General features: G+C 41.8%; 2 protein-coding genes across 2 annotated transcripts; both read left to right on the top strand.

Moving 5' to 3' along the window:
* Positions 1-6358: 6358 nt before the first annotated feature.
* LOC141801915 (ankyrin repeat domain-containing protein 9) lies at positions 6359-7941 on the top strand. Its single transcript, XM_074685245.1, has one exon. It carries the CDS (start codon positions 6593-6595, stop codon positions 7475-7477), a length of 885 nt encoding a protein of 294 aa, XP_074541346.1. The 5' UTR covers positions 6359-6592; the 3' UTR covers positions 7478-7941.
* Positions 7942-11819: 3878 nt separating this feature from the next.
* On the top strand, positions 11820-22236 carry olfcb1 (olfactory receptor C family, b1). Its single transcript, XM_074685829.1, has 8 exons — positions 11820-12028; positions 12879-13170; positions 15320-15918; positions 15994-16162; positions 17898-18113; positions 18545-18662; positions 21082-22071; positions 22175-22236. The coding sequence occupies exons 1-8, from the start codon at positions 11820-11822 to the stop codon at positions 22234-22236; spliced, it is 2655 nt and encodes an 884-aa protein (XP_074541930.1).
* Positions 22237-22465: the final 229 nt, after the last annotated feature.

Genomic DNA, 22465 nt, shown 5'->3' on the forward strand with positions numbered 1-22465 from the left:
TTCTGATAAGTGACTGTAGGTCCGCTGAGGCTCTGCACATCGTTCTGAGATATACAAGCTGAACTGGCTCTGCTCCAGGACTAAATGGAAGTCTGAGTGCCTCAGAGCTGAAGTGGAAAAAGAAAATAAGGTCACATTTAAAGTCTTTTCCACAGTTCCCATCCATCTGCTGTATTTCTCTGTAACGGATCCTCCATCTTTATCATCATGTGTTGACTGTAAGACCAGACACATGCAGAGGAGCTATATTTAACCTGCAGCTGCATGATGGAGCTCTTACATTGTTCGACTCTGCCTCAGCTCTGCACATTTGACATTGTGTCTGCTCCTATTTAGAGGACACTTACACTTCAGCATTCAATGGATCAACACTGCCACACTGTGGAAAACTACAGAGGTTACAAAGCACAGTCCCATCAGTCATCATGCTCAGAGAACTCTGTGTAGCAGCAGGCTACACCACACATTTCATGTGGACAAGGAAAAAGCTGTCGCAAAAATTCCTCATGCCGATGATTTATCATCTCATGAGATGGGGATTATATCTTATAGGTAATCGGGTGATCTTTAGAAGGAAAGACAGAAAGAGCAAATAAAGCTGTATCAAACAGCTTTACATTATTGTTAAATTCTTATCTGAGGGTATTTTGACATGTAAATTAAGAAAAAAAGATTAAACTAGGATGCATTCTGGAGGACTTCTCCTGTGTTTGAACAGCTGTTGTAAACTGGATATCCACTGACACCTTCAGCTGAAGGTCTCCAGTTTACAGGGTCACTCTTTAAACCAGCAGTCTTTAACAGGGGCTCCGCAGCCTCTAGGGGCTCTGTGTAGGTACAGCATAGAGTCACTCATGATATTTCTTTTAACACACATCAATTGATACATAGAGGCCGAAGATGTTATCTTTCAGTCAGAAATAAACACATTCAGCAACACAGCAGCGCTCTCAGGCCCTGTTTACATGACAACATGAAAAAAAAAATCTGTGTTTACACAGAAACACTGAGGGACTGAAAACGCTGTAGTAAGCATGCCAGGCCTGTAGGTGGCGCTATAGCTGTCTTGTCCAAAAGCCGCTTTTGGTAGATCTCCACTGAAGTAGAAATGGGCCGATCATCTGGTGTATTGGTGAATGCTAAGAACAGAAGTGGAGCAACAGATGCTCATTTTGTTGAAAGACAGTCAGCAGATTGAGCAGCACAAGCACAACCGGTAGTTCATGACGATCGTAACAGCCATACTGTTTAACTGAAGTATGTGCTCACTTCTAGCTCCTTATAACAGAGGAAGCTCCACCTCAATTGCTGCTCTGCCAACGTGACATGGTTGTTGGTGCCAGACGGGCTGGTCTGAGTATTTCAGAAACTGTTGATCTACTGGGAATTTAACCTACAACCATCTCTAGGGTTTACAGAGAATGGTCCCAAATAGAGAAAATATCCAGTGAGCAGCAGTTCTGTGGGTCAAAATGTCTTGTTGATACCAGAGGTCAGAGGAGAATGGACAGACTGGTTGGAGCTAATAGAAAGGCAACAGTAACTCAAATAACCACTGGTTACAACCAAGGTCTGCAGAAGAACATCTCTGAACACTCAACACGTCCAACCTTGAGGCAGATGGGCTACAGCAGCAGAAGACCACACCGGGTGACCCTCCTGTCAGCTAAGAGCAGGAAACTGAGGCTACAATTCACACAGCAACACCAAAACTGGACAATAGAAGATTGGAAAAACGTTGCCTGGTCTGATGAGTCTGGATTTCTGCTCCACATTCAGATGGTAGGGTCAGAATTTGGCGTCAACAACATGAAAGCATGGATCCATCCTTCTCATCATGGATGTTTAGCCGACAAATCTGCAGCAACTGTGTGATTCTGTCATGTCAATATGGACCAAACTCTCTGAGGAATGAACCTTGATGAATCTATGCCACCAAGGATCAAGGCAGTTCTGAAGCTAAAAGGGGTCCAACCCGGTACTAGTGAGGTTTACCTAATAAAGTGGCACCTCTCTCTCTCTCTCTCTCTCTCTCTCTCTCTCTCTCTCTCTCTGTCTCTGTCTTTATAGAAATAGAAATAGAGAAATAGAGAATACTTTATTTATCCCGAGGGGAAATTCAGGAGTCACCGCAGCATTTAAGAAAACAAAAGTAAGAAAGAGTATAGAAAGTGCAAAAATGTCCATAAGAAATTAGATGACGACATCCCGTCCACCACTCGTCTACCACTCTCCAGCCCAGCCAGTCTCCACCTCCACAGGGTCCAGGACTGAGCCTCCCCAGCAGTCTGTTCAGTCTCTGTCTCCTGGATCCTGTCTGCTCACAGCAGGCGAAGCTCCTCTGATGTGTCGCGGCGTCCGATGTCAGCTCCGTCAGCCACGTCCGTGAACAGCACGATGCTGCTGGGTTAGCACAGCTAGCTCATCCATCCCCCGGAGCGAGATCCCACGTTCCCAACAACGATGGATGGAAGGACAGGTCCACGTCATCACCTCCCAGCTCACATCCGAGAACCAGCACGTCGTCCTCACCTCCTCCTCCTCAGCTCGAGGGAAATCATCAAGCCCTACACCAGTTAGCATTGACATGCTACAGGCTGCTAACAGCTAATTTCACATGTAAACAATGCAGCCATGGTTACATGTAGGATCTCCAGACAAACACAGGAGAAAAGTAGTAAAAAATACCGCGAAAGCCTATATATATATATATATTATATTTTATTATTATTATTATTGTTTTTTTTTTTTTTTTTTTTTTTTTTTTTTTTAATTTATTTATTTGTGTGTGTGTGTGTGTGTGTGTGTGTGTGTGTGTGTGTGTGTGTGTGTGTGTGTGTACTGTAGCACCAGGCACTGACGCATACATTCCTCACACTATTAGGCTCAAAGAAGTCTATTGTTTAGGAGTTATTAAACAAAGTCAGTGCTATGGTGGATGGAGGAAGGGATAGATAAAAACACACTCACACCTGTTTTCATCTATGCAGGCTGTGCTGAAACAAAGAATGCTCTATCTGTCTCTGAATTCTAAAGATGCAGATACCGACTGGGTTTGAAGTACCAGAATTTGCTTCATTATGTCTTTGTTTGATTTAAACATTCAACATTAAACCTGCATGTTATAGTAAACACTTACTGTAAGGACTAGCTTTAAAAAAAAAAAAAAAAGGTCTGAACTGTTCTGTTTATCTGTACAGAGTTCCTGATAGAGAGGGATGGGGCAAACAAGGGAGTGTACTTTTTATCAGTGAGCCTCAGGGACACAGAAACTTGAAACAAGTACTTTTTTTTCTCCCAATGAAAGTTGTTCATTTTCTTTAGAAGCAATTCAGAAATAATTTTTGTCTTTACTTTCTTAAAACAAAACATTTTACTGGATTTTTCAGGTGAATGTTGCTTGTATCAAGTGTAATGAAAAACTTTTTACTCAGAATAAGACAAACACCTGCTTAGGCTTCAGTTCTGCAGAGATGGTCTCGTTTTAAGATGAACACTGACGCCTGTTTACATGTCTGATTGAAAAGTTTAACAGACTGAAAGAGTTCTACTTGTTTTCTGTTGTGTCAAGTCTTTTTTTGTTTTATAATTTTTAATACATTACTGTCCATGTATTGACAATGTGTACATCTCTTTGAAACACTCAGGTCTTCCATGATTCTACCACTAGATGGCACCATTCCCCTATCAGAAGTTGGTGCTAAAAAAGGTGATGTGGTCAAAAAAAGTTGAACTTTCCTGAATATTTGTGGTACAACTCACTTTGATTTCTGCACACACACAATGTATGTCCTCTTGCATTCACAACTAAACTGCATTTCACTGCCACTGACTCTTCCGAAATACAAGATTGTGTTTTAATTATCAAAGTTTAGCGTCACATGCTTTGTAGCAGTTAAACATAGTTGTATCTTCAGTTCTTAGAGGTCACACAATTAATCTGACATTATGAATCTTTCAGATAAATGACTGACTGATCTGAACTTTTACCCTGAATCACAACAGCGTCACTACACTCCCTTATGAGCTCTGCTCTCTGCATTTTACAGGAGTCATTTCAGCAAAAGTGAAACCACACATCAGGTGTGTCTTTTCCACAGCAGGTTATCACAATGGTTCAAGTCTGTGAGAAAGTAATCCAACTTCTCAGTTAATTTATTCTTTCAGTAAACATTTCACTCATGAGTTCATGGTCGCAATCTCATGTTGTAGGTTTTATTCAGCAAAGCTTGATATTCATTTTTTTGACACACAGTCCTGTCTAGAGTCAAATGGATTGGAAGGAAGTGGAGGGTTTTAGGCAGGGCGGCCTGTAATTCAACTGCTTTGCAAAAGACATTTTGAGAAACGCTCTGCTTTTATCCCCTATGACTGTAATTTAGTTTTGACATGATATACTTGATGCAAGTCAAAATTAGCATTCCAAGAAGTGCCACAGTTAGTAAGAATCATAAATCCATCTTGTCAGCTTCAGCTTTAACTCATAACTAATGTGTTCAGTGCTTGGACTTCATTACCTGTCTGTTTCTGAAATGGAGTTTTGACGCAAATCAGTAGTTCCATACCGGAAATAAGACAGGCTTTGAGTCCCCACCCACACAAACAGCTACAGGGCAGCAGTTCTCCAACTTTTTTCAGCGATGTACCCCCTGAGAATTTTTGTTGTGTTTTTTTTTTTTTTGTGTGTGTGTGTGTTTGTTTTTTGTTTTTCTCTTCTGCTTAGTACCCCCTTACAAGAACAAAGTAGTAAAGTTTCTGTTGGGGAAAAAAAGACCCGATCAGCACATTGTACCATGAGTGTCTGATTTTTTTTCACAATAACATTGTTGTTAACCCTAATTGTAACCAGATAGGTACAAATCATTACAGATACATCAACTAAAGAATAAAAATGACCAAAGAGGTGTTAAAAAAGGTAGGTTACTGTGCCTCTAATTGGGCAAACTCGCATTCTAAATTTCTTCTAAGCTGCCGATTGTTAAAGTACACCCTCAAAATTTGGTATAAAATAAATATTGTGAGGGTTTTCATACTGGGAAAGTATAAAATATGAACAGTAAGAGTTAAGCATGTCAAATACCCACTTAGATGTTTGCACTGCTTGTACATCCTCAGTTATATTACAGTTTTGATGCACCCATGCCAATGACCACACAGTGCTTCTTATCCTTACAGAGCATGGATGAACCAACAGCTGATCCTGCTGTAAAGGTAGCTTTAGTACACCATTTCAGTCCAGTCAACACAAAGACAAATCATATATAACAGAACACAGGAAATCATTACAGTTCATAAGTCCACAATGACTGACACACAAACATCCGTTTAACTGTTTTCCAGAGGAAACCCACAGGTCACTTTTTGATAGCCATGACCCTTAAGATTACAGATTTTTAAATATTTTAGCTGTTACATTCTATCTTCAATGTTAATGAAATTAACAATATAACAGTATACTATAATATTGTTCCCTAAAAGATTCAAACAGGGGTGGGGGGGTTACAGAAACCTGAGGGGGGGAAGAGAGTATAGGAACAAAGCAAATAAAATGTTTTCTTTTAACATATATATTTTATTATTGATATTTTTTTTTACAGACTCAGCATGAAAATGTACAATCTGTATTTAAGGAATCTTTATTTTCAGCATTTGGGCTGTTTGTTTGCAGTATGTTTGTAGTTTTTATTGGATCTACAAATCAAGTAAGGACTACAAGGACTTCTCCCTGTTTTAGGGCTTTGGTTCCTGCAAGACAAGCATTCTGTATGGAGAGCTAAAGCAGACAGAACAAACACTGCCACAATGAAATCCCGAGTTTTACAGGTAATATTCTGGTGACTGTTTTTTTTTTAAAATCTCTATAAAGAGATATCTCTATAGCGTTGTCCAGTAGATCAGATTGCTCTAAATCAGCACATCTTCCTGCACTGTGATGCAAAAGCTCAGAGAGGTGAATTTCCCTTAACAAATCAACACATTGTTGTAAACTTTTAACCTACTTGGTACAAGTTATCCAGGTCACAAATTTGCTGAAATTGAATGTGAAAAAAGTAGCTGGTTCTATCTTAGTATCATTTTTATCATAATCAATATTTAAATATTTACAGTTACAAAAAGGAACACGATTAAACATGTTTAAATAGCAAAGCATGTGTTTTAGCTTTAAAATTTTAGTTTAGCTCCTCAAAGTTTCAGATTATATTGAAATAATTGCTATTATATTATAAATGTATCTACCTAAAATGTTTGGTTGTGGTTGGAATGCTCCTTTGTGACAGTAACAATCAGCGTTTGACAAACAAACTTCGGTTGTCAATAAAGTTTCTTTGACAGTTAAGCCGTTATCATGTTTTGCGCATGCGCACTGTCGCAGTACTGCGGAGAGGAGTCCCGCAGCAGCTGTCAGAGGCTCAGTGCAGGAATGTCACAGTGTTTATGTGTCAAAGACCGTAAACACGGCGTTCATTCGGCGTTTAAAACTGAATTCACAGATTCTGCTTTCATCCGTTAACCTGTCAGTCATGTCTCCAGGACGGTGAAGGACTGTCAGACCCCCTGAGGACGCGGGTTGTTCTGGACTCAGGTCGTCGTCATGGCCTCTCTGACAGTCAGCTCGGCGGCTCGGAGTCTCGAGAAGCATCGGAAGTCCTTCTCGCTGCTTTTCTACCGGGCGGTCCGGGACTTGAAGCCGGTCTGGCTGCTGGAGGACATACGGATAATGGAGACTTTTTATCCAGAGGAAGACGCCGGTCAAAGGACTTACACCCCGTCCGAGGCACTTCTCTACGCGATAGTCCACGACCACCAGCCGTATGCCCGGTACCTCCTCAGCCGGTACACGGAGGAGGCGTTAGCGGAGCCCGGGGAGCGTTTCTGCTGCTGCCCGTCCTCTGCCCCGCATCTCGCGATGGCAGTCCGCTACGACAGGCGCTACATCCTCGGCCTCATCCTGCAGGAGGCTCACCGGGTCCCCAGCACGCCCCCTTTCACGGACCAGACCGGCTGTTTCCATGTGGAGGACGGGAGGACCCCTCTACACCTAGCCTGTGAGCTCCAGCGGCCCGAGGCGGTGGTCATGCTGCTCGGGAGCGGAGCGTCCCCGCACACCCGGGACCATAACGGCCTGACCCCGCTGGATGTGATCCTGGAGAAGCTGCGGGACTCGGAGGCGATGCGCGGCGGGGACGGGAGGCAGTGCCTGGACAACCTGCTCATGTTCATGCCCAAAGTCCGCTTTAAGATGGAGGCAGCCCTGAGCAGGGAGCCGGAGCGCTGGACCAAGGTGCTGGGGGAGGACACGTACAAGTATCTGTCAGGACGGAGCCCCGCACCGCTGGTCCTCAGCGCCATGCAGACTGTCCTGAAGCAGCTGAGCCCCTCCAGCTTCCCGGACTGTTTGCACGAGCTGCCCATCCCCTCCTCCCTGAAACCCACCGGCCTGCCTCTGAGCCCGCGGGACAGGCAGAGGGCGGTGTAGAGACTCATGATGCATGCTCTGAGTGTACACTTCTGCATGATGTGTGTGTGAGAGTGTGTTTGCAGAGCCTGTAAGGCTTCGAAGCAGAAACAGTTCATTCTGAGGCTGCCTGAGTGACAGCCTGTAAACTACAGTATGGATCTAAACACATGACTATTGGAGCTGCTAGAGGCTGCCTCCACATTCCTGTCTGCTGAGGGAATAAACAGCCATAATCTGAGACTCAATCAGACATAGACGCTCAGTTTCATTGTCTAACCTCATTTTAATATGTTACTAACATGTACGACTACTATACAAAGCACTGAGCTCTATCAGAGAAGTAGAAACACTGAGAACAGTCTGAACTTTCTTCCTGTTCATTATTTATTTTGCTTGTATTTAACAGTAGCTGAACAAAGTGATCTCATAGATCATTTTAAAACAGGGGACTTGAAAACTCTTTGGATGATTATTTTCAATAAATAGGAATCCAAGTGTTGAATTTGTTTGTCTTTCTTGACTCTAGAATCACCTTTCAGCATGTTTGTTATCATCAAACAGATGTTTCTCTGCACAACAAACAGCAAAGGGTACAGTCACAGAGGATGGTTCTTTTTTTGTCCTCAACAGACTGGGGTTTGTTTTCTGTGTGTCCTAAAACATTAACATAAGGAGCCCCACAAATACAGACCTTCTTGTCACAGAGGAAGATTATATTTTATGGAAGTTTGAGTTTATCAGTTGATTCGTTTTAAAGTTAGAAACCAGACCGATGTGTCAATGTGCTTTGTGTCAGACTGGTTTCAAACTCTCAACAGCTGCAGATGATCCTCCCTGAATCTTAAAAACAGAGGAGTGTCTGCAATATTCATTTGGTCTATGGTCCAAGAAGTGAGTCTGTGTTAAAGTCACACTTCACTGCAGCAAGCTTTTTATACTTCCTTTACTAGCCCATCAGCATTAGCATCCAGTGGGCGGATGCCAGTGCTTGCATTGTAGGACAGTGGTTCTGAAAACAGAGATCAGGACCCAGATGGGTCGTAAAACACTCTAAAATGTAAAAACACCTGCGTATTTAATCATTTATAATGAAAAACAAATGAAAATAAGGGTTGAGTTTTATCTAAAACCATGTTAACAGAAAGTTTGATCTGTTTTCCATATTTATTTGTTGAAGACCCCCAGGGTTACTAAACCAGGAAACAACAGCATCAGAGGCCACTGAGTAGTTCAGGAAACACAGCAATACATGCACATGGTTAATCTTATTTTCTACAGATCAGCTAAGGGCATTCTAAACCTTTTATTCATCATTGTTTGTTTTTGGATTATCCTGCTAGTGTATTTCCACAGCAGGGCATCTCTGATCTCCCTCAATAATATTTAAAAGTTTGTGGCCTGAAAAGTTTGGGCTCTTTGCTGTAGCACGTCTGTCTGACTGGACCTTTGAGGTGCCCTGGCCCTTAACCTTCACAAGACTCCAAAGTAACCTTCAAACCCTGAAACAGCTGTTTGTTGTTGTTTTTATAACAGGTTTAAGGCACCGTTACTCCTCAGTAATATCCATTTTATGTGTCAGTATCTCAAAGAGCAACATCACTATTTGTCACAGCCACAAATCAGCTCGTTGCCCTCTTCTATGTTTTCTTTCAAAAATTGATCTTTTACAAAAAATATGTTCAGTCTAGGGATGCACAGATGTGAAAATTTTGGCTGATACCAATATCCCAAATTAATATTGCTGTAATGGCAGATAACCTATTTTTACCGCTATCAATATTGTTTAAAATAATATAAAAAAAAACATCTGAGATGGTCAAATTGTGAACACACTGAAAATCATCTAAACTGAATTTTTAACACCTCGCTTTTTTTTCAAACTTTTTTTCTTTGTCCACTCTTCCTAGGTAGTGTTGGTGTTTGCAAAGTCACAGAAAACAAAATTATTTGGGTCTTAAAAGGTTGTTGAAGGTACTCAGACAATGACTGGTAGCTAATGAATGAATAGATAAATTAACAAAAAAAAAATATTTTTTCCTTCTGGGTCACTTTCCTCCTGCGCATTCAGTTTCTGCTGGTGGAATAAAGTATTTGTAAATTCACTTTATTTGAAGTGTTTTTTATTATTATTATTTTTTAATATTTCATATTAATTTATGGCTGCACAACCCAAAGATAATGCCAGCTTGCAATTTTAGTCACAAACATCCCTTGGAGGTTTTCTTAACATCAATGTTAACTTCATCAATCCCTATGACTTCCAGTGAAGAGCTGTAGAAGCTCTTCAAACTTCCTGCAGGGGGCAGCACCACGCCTTGTTTCAGTGCAGCCACTCACTTGACATGACTGGATACGTTTGTCTACAAGTTGGTGACTATGACTGTTTTCTTTGGTCGTTTGTGTTGTTTGTGTTGTTTTGTTAGTTTTTTTTTTGTTTGTTTGTTTGTTTTTTTTTCTTCTTATAAAGTTTTGAGCCTTGTTTTAGGGTTTGTATTGTCGTAGGTTATAACTTTCATTTAGACCTCTATACAAACTGCATTATCTAAAACATCTTGATTGTCTTTTAAATGATTTCAGTCAAACTTCTTTCCTGACAGTTTACAGCAGGCTCTTCTTTTTTATTCCTCCAGCATGTTGTTTTTTTTTTTTTTTTTTTTGAACCAACCAGCAGAGAGCAGTGTTGTCCTATGTTTACTGAAACTGTCTCCCAACCGCTTCTTTCTCCTGTAACAAAACCGTTTGCTGCCTCCAGTTTGTTGACTTTTTACATGAAACAAACCAATCAATCAACCTTTATTCAAATTCACCATCTATTAAAAACGTTATCTCAAGACACTATACAAAATCATTATACAGTCTTAATGTCATATTATAAACAGAGACTTAACATGAAGACAAGATAGTTATTTTGAAATACTGCGTGTGATGTGAAAGTCTGACTGGGTGAAATAGTGCCACTTGATTTTTAAAACCTACTGGCTGATGTCATATTAAGGTGACAGTGTAGATGAGATAAGGAATGTTGTGTTTATGCCCTCATATTCCAGTATATTTCCTGCTTGTTTACATATTTGTTCTATTTTGTTACAGCTACTGAGATTCAATCTCTGCAGAAAAACAAGAGTGCTTGTATTTACTTGTCACATTTCTTCAAATAAGAATCAATGTCTCAATACAAGAAAACTAGACAGATTTATTTTACTTCTCACAAACAATTCAGGTGTCATTTTTATCTTCTTACATATAATAGAATAGAATAGAATAGAATAGAATAGAATAGAATAGAATAGAATAGAATAGAATAGAATAGAATAGAATAGAATAGAGAAGCCTTTATTTATCCCTAAGGGGAAATTCAGGGGTCAGAAAGTGTACAGTGCAAAAAGTACAATAAAATTTAATATCTTATTATTTAAAAGATTGAATAATTGTATCTTATAAGATTAATATCTTTGAAAAAAAAAGATGTTTTCCAGACTTTTTGGGCGAATGTGGCTCAAATTAAGACAACCAAGATGTTTTTTTGTTTTGTTTTGTTTTAGTTTTTTGTTTGTTTGTTTGTTTGTTTTTTCTTTATTTGCTGTAAATAAGACATAAACCCTTTTTGAATTTCAGTTTTTGAAGTATAATGTGTCTTTTCTACCTCATATCAACAGCTCTGGAGAAAATTTTGTCTGTTGTACCTCCAACCCTCACCCTGAACACCTTCTTTTTTTGGCATGCTGTCTCTTGGTAGCTGGAAATGTGGAAGCAAGAAAAATGCCTTGATTTCTGTTATGTTATCAGGCTTGGTCTGTTTTTCAAAATCGACGAAAATAAAAAAAATCAAGCACTTTTGATTATTTGGTGCAAGGTAAGTCACAAGTAATTTAGGACGAGACCACTGACAGCCACAGAATCCACCGACTGTGACCTATACAGACGTCACTGACATCCATCAACAGAAGGCAAGTCGTAACAAGAAGTCATTTTTGTAAAACAAGACAATGACATGTGAAGGATAATATTAATAATAATAAATATAACATAGAAATAGAATAGAATGGAATAGAATAGAAACAGTAAAGACTATTCAGCAAAGATTGCATCATACAAGGCAAAGACAGGTCAGCATCTTTGTGTGTAGCATCACAGTTAGCCTGTTAGCATGAGGGCTGAGCTACAGTTCAGGCTCTCAGCTCCACCCTTACACCGGTCAGAGAAGGAAACGCCTCTTATGTTGCAAGAAAAGTGTGTTTACTTCTGGTTATTGACTAGTTTCATGCTCTACATATATCTAGAACCTCCCAAATTCCAACACTGACATGAAAAATGGGTTGTTGTTTATTTAGCACTTCCTCACAGTAATAAGTCAGCAAAGATGCAGACGTGTGGTGTCCTGCTGAGCCTCCTCTCAGTGCTGCTTCCACTCACCTGCCTCCTGACGGGTGTGTGTGGATGTGACTTTGCTCTGCCGGTGTGTGGGGCAGCAGCTAAGGGGGACGTGGTGATAGGGATAATGTTACCCTGTCACCTCAAGGTCTCTGCTCCTCATGAGCGGCTCGTTCCTGAAAGCTTCCAGTGCTCACAGTGAGTATGCGAGCAGCTCTTACTGATATGTTAGATGGTGTATGTGAATCAGAAAGTTCATTTCTTATTACCTCCACTAAGGAGGTTATATTTTTGAGTTTGTCTGTCTGTCTGTTTGTTTGTCTGTGAACATCCATCCATCCATTTTCTTCCGCTTATCCGGGGTCGGGTCGCGGGGGCAGCAGCCTAAGCAGGGAAGCCCAGACTTCCCTAGGATTTTGATGGAATTTTCAGGAAATGTTCAAAATGAGATAAGAAAGAAGTGATTAAATTTTTGAGGTGATCCAGATCACCGTCTGGATCCAGGATTTTTTTAAAGGATTCTTTCTTTTTTGTGAGATAGGGCCGTTTTCACCATATGTGTATATAACTCCACCATAAATGGTCGTATTGCTTTGCAAAACAATACAAGACAAGGTCACCATAATTTCTGACAGATGTAAGAGTTTGATCCAGATCCTGGAAATATACTGAATACTAAGATCCAGAATATGAAATATGTACTGGGTCATCATAATCTGTGACACTGTCAGGAAACAAATTATCGTACAAACCTGCAACTAACACCAAATTGTGGCAGACAGTCTGCTGAGAGGGAGTATAACATTAAAGTAGGACGAAAGTGTTGGTGACAATCACAATACGCTTAGTGGAGGTCTGCGCTCTCTGAGTGCTTTTCTAGTTGTTGGTTCTGACATCCTGGCTTCATTTTCTAGCAGCTGACTTTTTTCAGGTTTGTTGAAAAGTCATTAAATATTCTATATCATTACTTAACCAGCTTCAGGAACCAGAGCTGTGAACTTTTCCCACCCTTGCTCTTCACTTGTTTCTGTATCTTTCATCTCTCCAGTTTTGATCTGGAGACTTTCATGCTATCTTTGGCCACGATCCATGAAATCGAGGAGGTGAACGCAGCAGGTTTCCTCCCAGGAGTGCGTCTTGGATATCTGATGTGTGACACGTGCTCCTACGCCAGCAAAGCTCTGCACAATGTGGAGCTCATGCTGGCTGTCAACTCGTCTCTGCATGTGGAGTGTGACTACACCGACTTCAGACCCACAGTCAAGATTATTTTAGGAGCGCTGTACTCTGAGGTGTCCATCGCTGTGGCCAGACTGCTGAATGTCTACATGGTCCCTCTGGTAAGTCACCAAGTGCATCATATGTTGAACAGTCAGTGTGCACACAGTGTTGATATGAAAGCATCAAAAATCAGAAACGCTTTCTTAACCCCAGGGGAACTTCAGCGTTCTTTCTTAATTGTGATTAAGTAAGAATATTAGTATGAACTCTTAACAGAATATAAAATAAAACCAGATGCTTCATCTGCTGTGTGGATCTTGATGCAGCCACGTCTCCTTAAGACACACCACAAAACCCTGACTCCTGACCTGTTGGCTTCTCCATCTCTATAGCAGAGATCTCTCATTGTCCATAATAAAAGAGGAAAGACACAGATCATCTCTTCTCTCCCAAAGCCTCTGTCATCTTGCACCATCTCCCTTCCCTCATCGTTTTTTTTTTTTCCTCTTCTGCATCCCTGCAAGTCTTAAGATTTCTCTTTTATGCGGCAATGTACAGCTGTTTGTTCAATGTGCATCTAGCTGAGCATGAGTGTAATCATCAACAACAGCAACAGTGTGCTTGATGATATATTCGATTCCACCATAAAAACAGTAGAAAAACAGTGGAAAGTCCACAGCTCTCTCCAAATGCAGGCAGAGGGAGCGAACAATGTCCAATCGAAAATACTAAAGATAATGTGACATTTTAACAGCCGAAAAATGATGTGGAGCAAACGCTGTAGGCTGCATACAGTGGGAAAAATATATGTCGAAGGCGTTAACTTTTTTTTTATCACATTTATTTCCAAAGATGCTGTGCAAACAAAATTTCTCCCAGACATTGGTGTTAACTCAAATAATCCACACGTGATAAGAAATCACAACGTTTAGGTCCATAAATAATGATTATGTGGAATTAAGTACAATAACAGAGGAAAAAAGTATTGAACACACTAACTGAGACTCATCTAATACTTAGTGGAGAAGACTTTGTTTGAAGTGACAGCTTCCAGAAGCTTCTGTATGTTTGAACTGATGGCCCACACTGCTCAGGTGTGATTTTGGCCCATTCCTCTGCACAGATTGTCTTTAAATCTTGAATATTCTTTGGTGCCCTCTGGTTGACGGAATGATTTTATTTTTTTGAAACCATTTGAGAGTCAACTTTGCCGTGTGCTTTGGATCGTTGTCCTGCTGGAAGGTCCAGCCAAGTCTCATCTTCATCATCCTGGTGGATGGCAGCAGATTCATATCAAGAATTTCCCCATACATGGCTCCATTCATTGCTCAGTCAATTATATGAAGTTTGCCAATACCATGAGATGAGAAACAACCCCATGCCATGATGCTTCCACCTCCAAACTTCACTGTTGGAGCAGTGATTTTTGGGTGGTGTGCAGTGCCATTTCTCTTCCAAACATGGTATGTAGTATGACAGCCCAAAAGTTCAATTTTGGTCTCATCTGACCAGACAACATTCTCCCAGTATTCTACAGGCTTGTCAAGATGCTGTTTAGCAAACTTTAAACCAGCTTCAACATGCTTTTTCTTGAGGAATGGAGTCTTGTGGGCTGAGTGTCCATAGAGGCCATGGTGGTGGAGTGCATTGCCTATTGTTTTCTCTGTAACAATTGTACCTGCTGCCTCCAAGTCTTTCTGGAGCACTTTCAGGGTGGTCCTTGGCTCTTATTTCAGCGTCTGTCCGAAACGCTTTCTTTAAGCTGCTGTCTCTTTAAGAAATATGAAACAGCATAACACCCCCTCTTAAATATTACATGCGATGAGTCTGAAGGAAATTACATTATAACTTTCTTGAAACACTGACAGAAAATAATGAACTTTTAATAACATTTTTATTTACTGAAATGCAACTGGACTGCCATCTCCTGCAGTGACCAGCAGGTTGTCTCTACATTTGGAGACAGGTTAATCTCTCAACCATGAGTGTGAACTGTTTCACCTTTTTGCCTAACTCCTGATAAGTCCTCAAAAAAGCTTATGTCCCTGGAAAATTTTCAGCAGCATTTTGCAAAAAAAAACATTTTTGGATGCAATGTGGTGACTTTTGTCTGACTGTTAGAATAGAATAGAATAGAATAGAATAGAATAGAATAGAATAGAATAGAATGGAATAGAATAGAATAGAATTAGAGATCCACACTGCCTCTGGTGTCTTCACTCTTTATGTAAATTTTTCTCTTCTCTCTGTCTCATTGTATCTCATCAGCTGAGCAGCACATCATCTTCTCCTGAACTGAGCGAAAAGTCACGCTACCCAGTTTTTCTCCGCACCATCCCCAGTGACGTCCATCAGACCAAAGCCTTAGCCAGCATCATGCAACACTTCGACTGGAACTGGGTCGGTGTCGTCTACGGGGATGACGATTACGGCAGAGCAGCTTTCCAGAGCTTTCTCCTGGATGCCGAGGCCAGTGGTGTGTGCTTGGCCTACCAGGAGGTTCTGTCTCATTACCTGGGTCTCTCAGACACCATTCAGAGGATCAGACAGGTCGCCCAGCACATCAGGTCCTCCTCGGCTCAGGTGGTTCTGCTGATCCTCAGGGCAGAGCTGGTTGGTATCCTGTTCAAAGAAATGCTCAAAACCAACACCTCAAGGATCTGGATTGCCAGTGACTCCTGGTCCAACAGTTGGTCCCTTGCCCACATGGATGGCATCGATAAGGTCGGGGACATCCTGGGCTTTACTTTCGTTGCAGGGGAGAGTGAATCTTTTGATAATTACCTCAGAAATCTCAGCATAACCCCTGGAGGACACAATTACTTCATCGAAAAATACAAGAACCTCAGATTCAACTGCACCCCAGAGTGTTTCTCCAACCAGCCTCCCCCTTACTGCCCCCCAGAGGAGCTCCTGAAAATCAAATCTGCAGAGGCCTGCAGCATCACCAACCCCCAGGAGCAAAATGACGACTATTTGGTGGATTCTCTGGACACGAGTAAGGCTTTCTCTCACAGGATAGCTGTGTGGGCTGTGGCTAACGCTCTGAAAACACTGCTGAGGTGTGACAGCTCTTCATGTTCTGGAGAGACTGACTTCCCCCCATGGAAGGTAAGACCAGAGACACCCTCCTTTCTATTTCTCAGAGTTATGTGAGTCGTTATACAAAGGTGGTTTTGGCCATAAGAACTCTTCCCAGGAACTAGGAACTTTTTGAGGAACTTGGGTTTTCATTTTTTTTTTTTTTTTTTTTTTGTGAGAACTGATCCACTCCTTGAAATGGCATTGTCCAGAGGACTGGACTTACAAGCTGGATGATTCTGATTGGTGGAGCACCCTCAGTGTTTTTAATTCCCCTTCCCTCTGTGCACAATAAGATGACCCCCAGCTGTGATGGACTTGGTTTAGTACCTCCTAAACAATGATCTTCTTTGAGCCTGATAGTGTGACTGTGTCTCTGTCAGCTCCCGGTGTTCCAGTTTAAGGAGTGACCCTGTAAACTGGAGACCTTCAGCTGAACAAATTAGCGTATATCCAGTTTACGACAGCTGTTCAAACACAGAAGAAGTCCTCAGGGATGGATCCTGGTTGAATTTCATGAAAGTCAATCGATATACTTTGTCTGATAAGTATTTAATAATGATAAAGGATGGGTACTTTTCACATTTGAGACAATACTGTTCCAATGCCCTGGCAATCAGTACTGGTACGCCATGGCACCAATTTGGTACTTTTGTGTGGGTTTATGAGGTAATAAATATTATTTTTTTAATAATGAAAACTCAAATTTTTCAATTAAACACATTTTTCTCAATATATAAACTTGTGCGGTGTTTGTGTCCAGCATGGAAAAGCGCCTACTCTTCCACTCCCTCACAGCCAGAAGGATGTGTTTAGGTACCTTAACATAGTACCTTTGATTTTATGTGAATCTGTATCTGGTACTACAGACAGACTTCAGTCAGTACCCATAAAAGTACCTAATTTGGCACCCATCCCTGAGAGTGATCAAAAAATGTTTGAGAAAGATGCGTCCCACTGGAAGTCATGAATTAACGCTGATGCTCTGTAAGCCCAAACACTGGTGCTTGTCTCTTATCAAATCTCAACAGGTCCATCTGCAGGGCAGCAAAGCATTATTAAAACCAGTTCCTGGAAAAGTAGTTCCAGGATGAATAAAGTCCCATTGCCACCTAGCAGTTCAGTTCAGTTACTCTTGATACACCACGTATCTAGTGGCGCTTCATTGACTAAAACCAGGACAGGTCCCCAAATTACTGACTCATTCCGTCTAACTTTTTGTTACCCTTCTGTTGGGGTGTCAGACATACCGATCCAACCCCAGAGGGTGGAGCTTGAAACTCTGCAGTCTGTTGAAGGCCAAACAAAATGTCACTCCTTGTGCCACAGGGATAATAAAGTAATGTCATGTCAATCACAAAGAAGACAAACCTGTGTCACATTTTTCTTCTTGTTGGATTTATTTGTTGGGTACACCATGTCATGCTGCTATGGTGTCATGCTCTTACTTAGCTGACGCGACTATCAGCATCTGGCTTACACGCCACCTACCAAGATGGGGCACAGTTGGCTGAGGAAATGCAAACAGGATCAAACTGTACGGTACAAACTGAATAGGATCAGGCTTTACTATCCAACTTGTATATAACTTGACTGATCTATACCAGACCACTTGGTGGAAATGGGGCTTAAAACTAAAGGTTGCTGGAACTTGTCAAAGCGCCTTTAGAACCCTCATGACAAAAAAAGTTATGAATTTCTCTGCAAAGTAACGGCACCCTGCAGGAAAACAGCCCAAACTCAAACTCTGTTCTCCTCTTTGCAGCTTCTCCAAGAACTGCAGAAGGTGGAGTTCCAGCTCGATGACCAGGATTTCTTCTTCAATGAGAACGGGGACTTTGTGAACGGTTACGATCTGCTCATGTGGGAAAAAGATGGACAGCACAGGAGAATGAGGACGGTTGGGAAATACAGAGTTGCTGGTGAACGAATAGAGCTCCATGTCCAGAAATTAAACTGGATTTCATCGACCAACGGCACGGTGAGATTACAGGGCAACAGTGTAGACTTGAAACGTCTTTCAGAAGGAGTGCTTTAAAGAAAAGAACAGAAACTCTGCAAAGGAAAAGTGGGCATCACGCCATGAGCAGTATGCTTTGTTCTGGTTTCAGACAGAAAACGTGTGGGACACCATTATATTTAGAGCTCCCCCTGCTGACTGGCTTCAGCAAAGGTCACAAGCAGATCTGATTATAACTGTTACTGGTAACTCAGGACTTTCATCAGCCACAGTTACCTCATAGAGAAATCTATGAGGTAACTGCTTCAGTTAATGTTTTATTTTGACTGTCTGTATCTGAGACATATAGATGCTGTATCTTGGAGTTTACAGAAGGTGATGGAGTCTTTAAATGATAAAATATCTCCTATCAGCTTCAGGGTCATCACCCCTGTCTTCTTTTGTCTTCTCAGGCTCCTTGGGCTCGATGCTCAAAGCACTGCAAGCCTGGCACTGCAATGAAGATCCTGAATGTGTCCTGCTGTTATAACTGTACTCCGTGTGCAGAGGGGACCTTCTCAGATGAGGACGGTATGGATGACTGACATGTTGATCCTTGTTTCTACTTCAACTTCAAATCTTAACTTGACTTGAGTTACTGGAACATTAACTGATATCAGTACAAAAGCCTGCTTAAAAAACTAGCCGTTCTTATAATAGCATAAGAAAATATTCTCAAGGAGCTCTTCAAAAGATCTTCTCAAGACTTGATGTAATGATGAGGTCATCACATAAACGTTTCCAAACTGCTTCATGATATGTTGAAGTGGTGGGCCTCAAACACCAAAGTCTGCCCATAGCTCCACCCCCACAGGTATCTAAAAGACTGGCCAAATGGCGGGGATGGGGGTTTGTGGGACGGAGAGTCTGAAAGAGACAGCAGCTTAATTAGGCTGCTGACTTTTTTTATTTAACCCTTCATGTGCTTCCTATTTTAAATATTCATTTCAAGGGGCTGTGAGGAGTTTCTAAGTGATCTTGAAAAAGTCACACTTGTTAATTAAACACTCTTTGACAACACCATGTTGGCTGACAAAGTCTAGTGATAAAAAGAGAGATCTGTGTTTTTCTCTGCTGAAACAATTTATTGAATTCATTTTGTAATAATAGTGGACACTGGAGCCTAACTGTCAAAAGGGCTAAAGGCTTAAATAGGGGCTAAGCAGTTTGTGCTAATGTCCATTCCAACCCACAGTCAGCAGTTATTCTGCGGTGGTTTGTTCAAACTTGAGAGTCTATCAATAAAATGAAGAGTGAGGTTACGTTAGCTCTGCTTGGTAGATGACTGGCAGGACATAACCAGGATTCACTAAAGTTACACATTACAGACATGTCTCAGAGCACCAGGCTGTCAGTAGCACTCTGTAAGGACGGCTACTAAACTACGGGATAAACTGACAGTTTGCTTGTTGTCACGTTAGCTTGCGGATATGTCATAGCACCAGGCAGCGCTACATATAGCTGGATGCTGATGTACGGCACAATCGTACAACATTTGCTTGTTGTCACGTTCCAAACAATAGCACTATGTAACTGTACTGACAAATACCTTACCTCGTCACATTGTATCTGGTAAAAAGTTGACTCGAACAAAAACATTTGTTCTAAATAACACACGAAGGGCTTAAGGTGTGTTTTCCCCAAGTAGTTCGGGTCGGCTTAGTACGGTTCAGTACGGATTGGTACAGTTAAGCCTGATCCCATTCGCGTTTCCACAGCAAACTGTGCCCTCTCGTGGTGGGTGGTGTGTAAGCCGGATGCCGGAAGCCACAGCTGTTAAACAATAAGCGCGATGCCGTAGCAGCTTACCCCGCTATTAAATCCAACAAAGAAAAATGCGACACAGTAAACAAAGAGCATAGATGGAAGACATGCAGCATTTCGTCCTCTCTGTAATTGGCATGTAGCTCTTTGATACAAAGTGCAATCAAGCTTTGTTTCAGTGAAGACTGTGTGCCGCCAGGAGAAATGCAGCTGCTGTCGGGGTAAGTGATGATTCTTTCGACCAATCAACCGTCTGCAGTGTGTTGCTCCACCTTCCGAGAGCGGATTGGTTCAGTCTGGCACCCATACGAAAGGGTCCCAAAAAAGTAGGTCAGCTTGTCTCGGTTTTTAGGGATCCGTCCCGGGATGAGTCAGTGGAAACACGGCTTTAGAGCCACATCTTTATGACAGTGTGAGACTCCAGGCCAAGGTGGCGAGACAGTCCACTTAAAACAAATCCTCCTCATAGCATCTTTAACTGCCGATATTCAAAATAAATTACTTTGTGAATTTAATGAAAAAGTTGTTTTTGGGCCGAGGTGACCTAAAATGGACTCAAGATGGAGGGGTGAAAGTGATGGGAACCTATTTTGACAGAGACAGGTTTTGTGTATAAAGTGAAACTGCAGTACATTATCAAACTAGTAACCAGTCCTATTAGTAATCTTAAAATACAAACCATGAATGTTGTGGTATATTTGGTGCAGTTTTTTGGCCCCTTTAGTACAATCCAGGTTTCAGACTCAGCGGTCTGTGTGCTCCTTTTGATTTGGGAGTTTTCACTGACGTTACACATTACAGTCATGTCTCAAAGCACCAGGCTGTGAGTAACACTAAATATATACAGCTACTAAACTACAGTACAAATTGACATAGTTTGCTTGTTGTCATGCTTTTAACAAGAACACAACACAACTGTTAATAAATACCTTACCTCAACTGGTAAAAAGTTGTCTTGAACAAAGGACAGTAGTGTTAAAAATAAGATCTGATCTTCATCCACTTTTCAAAACTAACCCACGCCTTGTTAAGAGTCATGTCATCACTAAAGTGTGGGCGACTCTGGCCAAGATGTCATAGCGTCAGGGTCAAACAGATATTCCACCCAGTCCCTTTGAACTTGATGTTTGCAGCTTGAAGATGTTCTGCTTTAATTGAACCTGAAATGCACTTTCTCTTCCAACAGATCTCCCTGACTGCAAAAAGTGTCCCGATGGGATGTGGTCCCTGAGGGGCCAGACTAAGTGCAGGCCTCGCTGGGAGTCCTTCCTGCGTTGGAGTGACCCTCATCCCATCAGCATGATGGCGGCGGCAGCGTTTGGTATCCTGCTCCTGTTCGTGGTCTTCGTCATCTTCCTGACGTACAGGAACTCTGCTCCCATGAAGAAAGCCGAGGTGAGGCTGTCCTGTGTGATGATGGCTGGGCTGGCGGTCAGCTTTGCCAGCGTCATATGCTTCATGGACAGGCCCAGCCTGCACCTCTGCCGGGCCCGTCAGGTGATGTATGCCATGGGCTTCACCCTGTGTGTGTCCTGTATCCTGGTCAAAGCCTACCGAACCTTCCTGGCTTTCCTCCCCTTTGGTCAGATCACCAAAAGGTATCTGTACAAACTGTACAAACCGCCTGTCATCGTCGTCATCATGACCTCTCTGCAGGGCGTCATCTGTCTCCTCTGGCTGCTGTTTGACTCACCTGATATTGATGATACTCCTCCATCCCCACAAAGCATGACCAAAACAATCCAGTGCAGTGAAGGTTCCACGTTCATCGGTTTCAGCGTGATGTTGGGCTACATCGCTCTCCTCGCTTTGGTCTGCTTCCTCTTAGCCTTCAAAGGCCGGAAGGTTCCTCAGGAGTTCAGTGAGACGGGTTACATCATCTTCAGCATGGTGATGTATCTGTTTGTGTGGGTGTGCTTCATCCCCGTCTACATCACCAACAATGAACAACGCACCTCTGTGCAGGTTTCAGCCATCCTGGTTTCCACGTACGGCATCATCTTCTGCCATTTTTTCCCCAAGTGCTATGAAGCTCTGTTGGGGGCAGAGACACACACCCTGGGGAGGATTCTGAGGAAATGCAGACTCATCTCCGGTCCAAGCTTTGATTCAGACATAGACATGGACATAGCAGTGAACATAGCATGTCCGAGACCCAGCGTCTTCTCTGTGGCAAGTACAACAACAATACTGAGTCCAGACACCCTGAGTCCTGGTTCTGAGGTGGTCATTCAACCAACTCTTACTGAAAACTTTCCTCCTCATCCTCTGTCCAACAGGCGAGAGTCAAATATGCTCAGGAGAAGAAGAAGTGTCTCATGCTGAGAGAAGTTCAGACTAACTCAACATTGGTTGAACACACACCAATGAACTGGACTTAAGATCTACTTTCAGCTACAACCTCTTTTATTTTTTTTTAAAGGGGACATATCATGCTGATCCATGATTTAATACTTACATATAAAATAATAAATTTGAAAACAAGACCTTTCACCCCCTGAATTTTCAAAAAATGAGATATTGTATTTTTTCTAAAATCCTAGAACGAGATTTGATGCCTCTGAAAATAG

The sequence above is a fragment of the Halichoeres trimaculatus genome, unplaced genomic scaffold (assembly GCF_033239565.1).
Source record: "Halichoeres trimaculatus isolate MK-OKI-2021-1 unplaced genomic scaffold, fHalTri1.1 fHalTri1_scaffold_13, whole genome shotgun sequence".
NCBI classification, from domain to species: Eukaryota; Metazoa; Chordata; class Actinopteri; order Labriformes; family Labridae; genus Halichoeres; species Halichoeres trimaculatus.